Below are 9,721 nucleotides of genomic sequence, written 5' to 3' on the forward strand. Positions count from 1 at the left end.
AACCTGGTTGATTCCATGACTCTATGATTCTGAGGGGGGATGGTTAAATATTTAGCAGGAGGTCTACAGAGTTAAATCTGAGTAAATTTAATAGTAAGAGACAATTTTCAAGTTGCTGTTAAAATCAAGGAATCTTCTACTCCTTATCTTCTAACTCCAAATGTTCCTGGGATGTTACTGTTCCAGTAATCCTGGGAATTCCTAGCTTGAAGGACTAGGAAAGCTTTATTCAGATGTCAATCTATTTACTGAATAGCTCTGACACCACTTTGTACAAAGTCAGTTTTCCCATTTCCTCAGTTTAGTCAACTTCCCATGCTTGTGCAGGTTCACAAAGGGAAAAAAACCACCCAAACAATCCTTTGGACACAGAAATGTGATTGTTTAGGAATCATAGCTCTTCAAGTGACTCAGGGACAGGTGAAGTAATTGAAACTGCCCTCAAAAGTGAATTTAAAGCTATCTCTGGCCCCTTAGATGAAACGTTTTGCTCTCTGTGGTGCTGCTGCTTGGTTTTGTCTCAGAGCCATTACCAAAGTCTCAGTTTGGAGTTCTTGTCCTGACTGTGCAGGGAACTGAGTGACAGTGAGGCAAAGCAAAAGCTTCAGTTCATTGATGATGAGCTGCCAGAAATGTCAGAATTTTAAGCAGCTATTGGCCCAGTTTGTTTACTGCATCTGTTGTGCCTTTTGTAATTCACAGAGTGTTTACAGGGTAAATAAGTTACTCACTGGAACTCACTTCCTCCTCTGCATGAGTCACACTGAATCAACCACCACGGTAAAGAGCTAGGAAAGAACATGTATCTTAATACTCCAAAAATTAACATCCTGAGCAGTTATTATTCCCATTATTTAAGTGGTAAACAGCTTGTTCTTTACAGTTCTTCAACAGAGAAATGACTGAATGTTACAAGTATTTCCTTTCAAAGGAGTTCATAAGAAAAGCTGAGTTTAAGGGGAATCCCCTCCTGATTTTCCTGGTTTTTGTGGATCAGAAACATGTACATCCCTCCTTCCCTGACTAAAAACACACCTTTAAAGGCATGATCAGGGGAGAGGGATGTTCTCAGCTACTCAAGATACAGTGTTCCTAGGCCCTTAAAGGGGGGAAGGGGTGGGACTTGTGTTCTAGCTGAAGACTTCAGACTGAATTATTTTTGGTGCTTGGGGAACCTGAAATAGAGTAAATGTTAATGACTAATTCCACTCCAGCCTGGAAATGCAGTCAGTTATCTCATCTGGGCTCTACAGAGGTAAGATATAAACACTTCTTTGTATTGGTGAAGTGAAGAGATAAGGCTGATGCTGATAAGGCTGTCAGGAAGTGCATAGTCACTTTTTGAGGGTGGAACATCACACTTCTAACTTTTCTTGCCTCTATTTGTGAGTAGTAAAAGTGTGGGCAGCCAGTGATTCTGAAACTGGTTTATTTCCTGTGTAACACTGCATGTTGCTCTAAAATACTTATAATAACCTCCCCTTTCCAGCCTGTCACTGTTTGAACAATATCTATATTGGGGTGTACAATAGTTTAAGTCTTTTTTAGAACAACAAAGACTTTTTCTGCCCTTGTGCATCTCTCTGGTTCTTGTTTTTTAGCTGTATTTTCTAAGTGGAATATAAACACTTCTAATGTATCAATAGAGCCTGAGGATTAGTGCCAGAAAAAGGAGCAGATGATGTTTTTACGTAGGTGCTACATAAACAGCAGCTGGATTTGGGAGGAGACAAGTGGAATTTCTTGGAGGAAATAACCTCCTCCTCCTCCTGACCTTTTATAGCTGAGATTAAGCCCCACCAATTGGGAGCATTCCATGCTGGAATCATGTGGCACAGCAAGTTATGCCCCCTGCAATTGTTTAGAAGATATTCTGGTGTGCTTTGACACTCTCCAAATGACAAGAGGGGTAGGATCCTACCATCTTCATCAGGCAGCTCCTCAGGGTTCAGTTCTACCAGCTCAAAGCCATGTTTGATGCACCATTCTTGAGCCTTCTGTCTGTTAACACCTAAAGTGGGAGAAAAAACTGTGTGTCAAACATGCAGATTTGAGACCAATGTCAGCAGATGAGTCTTTAGCTAAACCATTCCCTCAAAATGGTTTGTTATTCTGGATTTTATGGGGGGAAACTGTGTAGAGGCTGGTCTGAGCCCTCCATTCACTCTGGATTCCAAAACTCCAGAGCTATACTCCTCCTTAGAATTGCTTATTTCAAATGCTATAAAATGGCATTGTGGAAGGTACTCAAAGACAAACGTAAGTGAAGTGCCCCAGTGAATGAAGACTTCTATTAACTGTGGGTTTGACAGTGAATGAGCTGCAGGGACACATCTGCAACTCACAGCCTGCTGTCTAGAACCAAAGCACATTTGGTTTAATGCCCAAATGGCCCAACAAAATGGAAGTACTTTCCACTGTGGTCATACAACCAAGAGTCATCCCCAATTTTCACCAAGATCATGCACATCCAGCAGCAGAAATGCAGTGGGAGGAGACAGAGAACTCACTCTGAGCAAGCTGGTAACATTCTGACTCAGCTTTAACCACAACTTGCTCAGGACTTCCTCTCTTGCTCACAACTCACCTGGCTCTCCCTATTAAATCTCAATGCCACTCTCACACAGATATTCTGAGAAACAAGGTGCTGATTTAACTAGAAAGTCAATTATCACGCAGGGTTAATCACTCTGTCAGTCAGGAACCTCTCTGGGTTTCATACCATTTTCAGACACTCTGTTACAGACCAGGATCATCACTTCTGGCAGCCACTCTTCTGTCAGGGGGAGCCACTCAGAGACACTGTCCAGTCCAGTTTTCTGAAGGGGAAAAAAGTCATTGGAATATATCCTCAAATGGTTTTTAAACTATTTTAAAATCATTAGTAGTATTAAACAAACAAAGTAAGGAAACATGCTAGGCTGCATATCAAGTATGCTTGATACTTGTGTTGTAATCACAGAAGTTGATATACACAACTTCCTTCTGATTCTTGACTTACAGGTGAGCTAATTCTGTAATGTTTATATTAATTGAGTGTAGGGAAGGGAAGGTTTTCAAACCAATCGTTTTAGGCCTATCTCATGTTTAATGTGTTCCACATGACAGTGGATGTTCTGGTCCCATTGCTCTGGTTGTTCTGGGACTGCCCTGAGCTGCCTGGCTCAAGGGATCTGTGCACAACGTGTGCTATGCACCTTCCCCAGCTGTGGGGAAAGAATTCCCAAGGTAGGATTTGGTTCAGTCTCAGAACGGGGGAGGTGGTGTGGTTTAGGCCTATCTCATGTTTAATGTGTTCCACATGACAGTGGATGTTCTGGTCCCATTGCTCTGGTTGTTCTGGGACTGCCCTGAGCTGCCTGGCTCAAGGGATCTGTGCACAACGTGTGCTATGCACCTTCCCCAGCTGTGGGGAAAGAATTCCCAAGGTAGGATTTGGTTCAGTCTCAGAACGGGGGAGGTGGTGTGGGAAGATCTGCCTCAGTGGCATATTTGCATGCTGGAAACCTCTCTTCCAGCTGGAGTGCAGTAGTGAGAGGGAAGGAAACTGCTGCTATTGTTAGGAGACATAATCTAACATTGATCTTCTGCCAATGAACAGAACAGCCTTAAGGGAATGGATAGCACAAGGTGCAGAGAATCTGATTAGTGGTTATCACTGTGGAGAGACAACTCCATCAGCCAGATAATGCAATACAATGAGACAGAAGAGTCTTACTGTTTTAAGTACTTACTATTGTGCTGTCAAAGTACACCACAAAGGCTTGCACGGATTCAGCAATATCTCCAGTCACATGGAATGTATTTGGGACCACACAGAGGTGAATATCTGCAGAGTAATACTTATTATCTATTGTCCAGGGGTAAAAAGTCACTCTGCCACTTGTAACTGCACCCACAGAGAGGTCATCTCTTCCTGTGATACCTGGAAAGAGAAAATGAATAGATGGATGATAAAACCAGTACCAAGAAAATAATTTGTCTAGAAATGTACAGTTCCAATTCAGAACCATCTTTACTTACTGTAAAAAACAGTATATAGTCAAGATCTTTAAAGTTCAAACTCAGCCTGTTGCTCTGTCCCAGATTCTGTTACTGAGTTTTCAGAAGAGTTTACTTTGTAGCTTTCAAAATCAGACCTGATACAGAAGCACCTCAGAAAGCCTTTTTTCCTGGAAATGCCTTTAAAGTGTTAACCTCCAACTCACTACCTGTGAACAGAATGTATGGAGACAATGCCTAGACTTTATAACAGCAGAAACAACCCTTCCATGTCCATTCAGATGTGAAGAACTGTCTGACTGTGACCATAACCTGAAGGTAACTAATGAGAAAATAAACCCAGTTACTACAATTCCATTGCAATTCCCATTAAATTCCATGTAGGAGTTCAACAATTAAAATCCAAACCAGTGCTTTGCTCAGGGAATGTTAAATACTGTCCTACAAGGTAGGAACCTTCCCAGTGCACACTCATGGCATGAGAGGCACCTCATGGAGTTGAATTAGTTTGTAGTGGAGTATCCCATCTATTCCTCCCTGGGATGAACTCATGGACACTTTAACACAGGTCAATTATTTATGGAATGGACTGAGTCATATGGAATTGCCTTGGGCATCACAAGAGTTAAAGAAGTGAAGTACATGAGTTTTCAAGGACGTTGGAAGTTGCATTTTAAGGTACTGGGAGACAGTTCCTGGAGCTGCAAGTACAGGCTGTTCCCTAAATAGTCTGGAGATGAATTTGGATTTATCTGTATCTTATTAACAAAAAGGCAGGAAAATCCCATGGCCAAGGTTGCATTGAAAGGCTCAATGCTTTTTGCAACTGCAAAGTCTGAGAACAGATCTGGTGAATGAGCACAGTGCTCGAGGCAGCGAGAGCTCTTAAACCAGGATTACTTGCAGCAGGAAGGAGAAAGGGAATCCGAGGGAGAAATTTGACCTTGGAAACACAAAACTAGGAGGGAATCTCCTCTCTGGTTTTCTTTAAGTGCCACATCTATGTGCTTTTCCCAGGTTAAAGTTTGATTTTTTTCCATTAGGATGACAATGGTCTTCAGAGTAACTGGTGTGCAACGAGCAGATCTGTCATAAGATCATCCACATCACCTTGGAGCTAAGGAATGGATAAAATGTTCAAAGTACAAGGATGCCTTTTCTTTCCAGAATTAGCTGCTGCTTAGCTTTTCAAATTCAGGCATAATCTTAAGTTTGTGCCCTGGAATCTACATGGTTTGTTTGCAGCTTTTGAATAGGATATAAATCCCTGTTTACTAGTGCTTTGACAGTTAAAAATAAGTAACTAAAGGAAAATCAGATCTAAGCTAACAAAATTAGTGTAATGAGAAGGATAAAGGAGCTCATAGACATTACCGAATCCTACAAAATCAGCAATAAGACTCAGAAAGCCATAAGGAGGAAAAGAGGGTGAGGGAAGGAAATCAGCTCAAAATTCACTGAGTTATTCACCCTAGCAAAGGACACAAAAGAAAAGAAGTTCTATAAAAGACTTTCAAAGGCTGATATGAATTTCACATTTGCTTTGTAAGTGATTTTTTTCTTGCAGAAGAGTTCATGGACAAATTTAGGCCTCAAAGTATTGCTAAAACGAGGACATGTCCCATTTCCTATTACCTGCTCCTTGTTCCTGTATTTGAAGCAGTTTTCTTTGATCCCATTGTGCTGCTGATTACCCATCCCTCATCCAGAGATTTTGCCAATTCCCTGTGAAATTTCTCTCCCAGTAAAAATGGAAGTTGCATACTAAACTCAAAGCACTGCAGGAACTTTCTGAGAGGATTCAGACTTGCTGTGGTCCTGGCAGGAAACAGCACAGTTTAGGTATCCTGTGAAGGTCTCTCCCACAAAGGTCACAGAGCAATTAGTTTTTGGCCTTTAGAGTAAACAAGCAGGGACTACAAAAGGAATATAGACTGCAATTCAAACTGAGTTGTCAAGGATTTATTTTATGTAGGAACTAATTTTAAGGGTTATATTTACACCTCTGGATTCTGGGAATTTCTAAGACAGTCTGTATTTTAATGGAAGAAGGGAATTCAGCCAGAAGTTTCATATCTAATTTAGAAAGTATTGATCAGCATAAACCATACGAAGTTTTATTTGGATACAGAATAAACTCCTAGAAAACGAATATGGTAAAAGGAGGTGCCTTGTCAAACTTATCTCTTAGGAGTAACTTGTGAGTTACTCCTCAGCCATTGAAAGTGTCAGTGGTTTGCCATGCAAAGAGCCTGGAAAACCAAGTGAGTCACCCCCAGAGCAGAGCGGGAGGAGGGAGGCTGCTGGCTGCTCTGAGAGCTGAGTGCCTCGTCTGGGTGACAGGAATGCAAACAGACTCCACATGCATCAGCATTACAGACTACTCCAAACTACAACTGAAAAGTTCCTGTCACTGAAGAATGTTGCTTAGTGTCATGCAAAACCAGGAGGCTGAGCTCAGGGTGCTCTGAGAAGCTCTGAGTACTGGACATTTATTTTACTGAAGTAACATTTTCAATCTTACCAGTAACTGTCGGATACTAATTCAGATCTCCTGTCTTTGTGTCCCTGTCAGTACAGAAGCACTTCCAGCACCATCCCTGGTCATTCCCTCCTGCACACCCAGCACTGTGCTAACACCCACCTGTGCTAAAATGACGTTTGTTGGACATGGACAATTCTCTCCCCCCAGTTTGTCCCAGTTCATGACTCCCTTTGCCCTTTTTCTATCAGAAAACCATTTAAGAACAAAGCAGCAACTGACATGAGGTCAGTTCTCGGCTCAGTCCAGTCACTGGTGTCAGATAGCTCCAAGAAGTTCCAAACTCCTGGAATCTGGCCAGAGGAAAAGTTTTTTTTACTTCCATGCAGTCACTAACTTATATTTTTCAGCAAGTTCATTCTGACCAATACCCTTGGGAATTAATTTCATCTGTTTACATAAATCTTTGCTCATTTTACTGACTTAAACTTGTTGACTTTTAATTTCAGCACTTTAAGCATTTGTACCACATTGTAATAATTCCAAAAAATATTACTATTAAACTTCTTATTGCAGGTTGGTTTTTTTTCCAAAAGGATTAAGGTATTGATAATTCTTCCTAGTGTTTATCTGATCGAATCCATGGTATAAAAACATAAATCATCCTTCTGCAGTGCCCTAAATGATCCCAAATCCTTGTAGCTGGGAGGTACAAGGAGTAGTTCCCACATCCTAGGCCTTGAGAGCCACCTGGTGGAATAAACCATCGAAAATACTCCTCAAAACTACACCAAGGAGTAAGGAGAGCCCAAATATGCTGTGGGGGAGGAGGGGAGTGGTAAACAGTCAAAAGAGAGAAGCAAAGACAATCACATCAGGCAGGATTTATGTTGCTCAGCATTTAAAGACTGAAACAATCTTATTTTCTGTTTTAATTTGTGATCTATGCACCATAATCACAATAGTAAGAGAAGAGACAGAGCAGGTTGTGCATGTTAAACAGCTTTGGTTTGCCACAGCTGTTAATAACACAAAGCATTTGGAGCACCCCCAGAAACCTGAATGAATGAATTCCTCTCTGCCAAATGTACCATAATATTCTCCTCATCCTCAAGCCATTTCCTACTGAACAGGATGAACACACTGGAAAAAGCCCTGGGATTACCCTGGAAGGTTCTGTCAGGCTGTTTCACCCCCTAAACCCTCCAGCCCAGCCCACTGCAGCCACTCACTGCTGCCCTGTCCCTACCAGGACACCCTGGAATGTGTCCCAACCTGCTGATGGTAAAATTACCTGAGGTGATTTCACTCGTTATACCATGCAGGGACATAAAATTATTAGGGTATTTATTTGAGTAAATGACCTTGTTTCTTTCAGGAAGATCTTAATGTTTTGGGAAACATCAGAGGACACAGACAAGCTGCAAGACTCTAGTTTGGCACTGGAACCAGTGGGAGTCTCAACACTTCCAAGTGAGTACTAAAAAAAATAAATCTTAAGTTAAATTTTAAGACTCTCTCAGGTTAAGTAACATTTCCATGAAGCTTTTTGCTCATCTCTTTTACCTGTTTAATTTCACTATGAGAAATAATCAAAGCTAACCTAGAGGAACCTTGAATAATTCTTTCCTTTGCTTAGACCTTCCTCAAAAATGAGGAAAAACCCAATAATATTCTTTGGTGTGGAATCCTTAAATAACTCAGTATCTACCCAGTTGCTTTGGCAGAGGAGCCTTTGCTGCAGACCTTGTTATTGTCTCAAACTGTGGGCTAGTGAGATGGACAGAGCAGCTCTGTGCTTCGTGGAGTCCTAAGTAACAACTTGCTTAGAAAGAGCTTTAAAAAAACAACAGAAAAGGGAGTGAATGTATTAAGTTATATATCTGAAAGTGCACAGCAAACTGCTCTGAGTTCCCTAAAGAGCAAAGCTGTCCTGACATGTTCAAGTTGAAGGAGGGGAAATTTAGGTTAGGTATTAGGCAGAAGTTTTCCCTGTGAGGGTGGTGAGACACTGTCCCAGGTTGCCCAGGGAGGCTCTGGCTGCCACAACCCTGGCAGTGTTCACAGCCAGGTTGGATGAACCTTGAGCAACCTGCTCTGGTGGGAGGTGTCCCTGCCCAGGGCAGGGGGCTGGGGCTGGATGACCTCTAAGCTCCATTCCAATCCCTTAACATATTATGATTCTATATTGTAGTGGAAAACCCACCAAGACCTAAATAGCTTTTTCCTGAAATCCCTCTGGACTTAGAGCTATCAAAAATTCCACCAGGGTTTCCTCTGCTATCAGATCTCATGTTCCTTTTTCAAGCCGTGGAAAGGGGAACTGGTTTCCAGGAAAACCACTTCCAGTAGGCTGAATTCTGTGTTGTATATGGAATGGAACTGCACAAAACGTTTTTAGCTTCTCCTTTTGGTGCTTTTGCACTGGGACAACAAATGGTCTAATGCAACAGCCCAGACCCACGAGTGATTTTAGACATCCGACCACCCTGAAGGTCCAGGATGGTCTGTTCACTTCTTAAATGAAAAGATGGAAGCAAAGGGACAGTATTTAGTTTGCTTTTGCTTTTCTCTTCCCCATACTCCAGAGCCACTGGGGCTGCCCTGCTGTGTCCTCTTGTTATAGGGACCATTGACACATCCCAGTGACACATGTGCTGCTTTTACTCACTCTCTAAGTCTTCTCCAGCCATTCAGGTATAACTTACAACACTTTATTCACACCTAAGTGAGTAATGAAGCATTTTGGGGTCCTCTTTAACCCTGTGGGCTGTGGTGGTGATGCTCCTTGGTGCCTGAGGGTACAAACCACAACCTGCAGCTCTAGGTGGTCTCTGTTAAAGGAAATATTTTCTCCAAGCACTGAGGACTCTGATGTTCTCCATGAGGGGCTGAGGGGCTGCTCTGGGGCTGGTGCCTGGAGGGAGGACAAGTGACCCTGACGGCAGAACTGTGACCCTGAGGGGAGGACAAACCACCCTGAGGGGACAACTGTGACCCTGAGGGGAGGACAAACCATTCTGAGGGGAGAACTGTGACCGTAAGGGGAGAACTGCCACCCAGAGAGGGAGGACAGTGACCCTGAGGAAAGAACTGTGACCCTGAAGGGAACACAGCGACCCTGAGGGAAGAACTGCCACCCTCGGGGGAGAACCACCACCCTGAGGGGGGGAATCCGCCGCCCTGAGGGCAGACCTGCCGCCCTGAGGGGAATACAGCGACCCCGAGCCGCGGGCA

At 42.8% G+C, this 9,721-nt stretch overlaps 1 protein-coding gene across 1 annotated transcript; it reads right to left on the reverse strand.

Moving 5' to 3' along the window:
* Positions 1 to 1,921: 1,921 nt before the first annotated feature.
* On the reverse strand, positions 1,922 to 3,925 carry LOC103808566 (alpha- and gamma-adaptin-binding protein p34-like; the record flags this gene model as incomplete). Its single annotated transcript, XM_009081358.1, has 3 exons — positions 1,922 to 2,011; positions 2,723 to 2,819; positions 3,735 to 3,925. Coding segments are annotated over 3 exons (378 nt in total), but the record flags the coding sequence as incomplete, so codon positions are not given.
* Between the last annotated feature and the right edge of the window lie 5,796 nt (positions 3,926 to 9,721).

This window comes from Acanthisitta chloris, unplaced genomic scaffold (genome assembly GCF_000695815.1).
Source record: "Acanthisitta chloris isolate BGI_N310 unplaced genomic scaffold, ASM69581v1 scaffold37298, whole genome shotgun sequence".
Taxonomy (NCBI): domain Eukaryota; kingdom Metazoa; phylum Chordata; class Aves; order Passeriformes; family Acanthisittidae; genus Acanthisitta; species Acanthisitta chloris.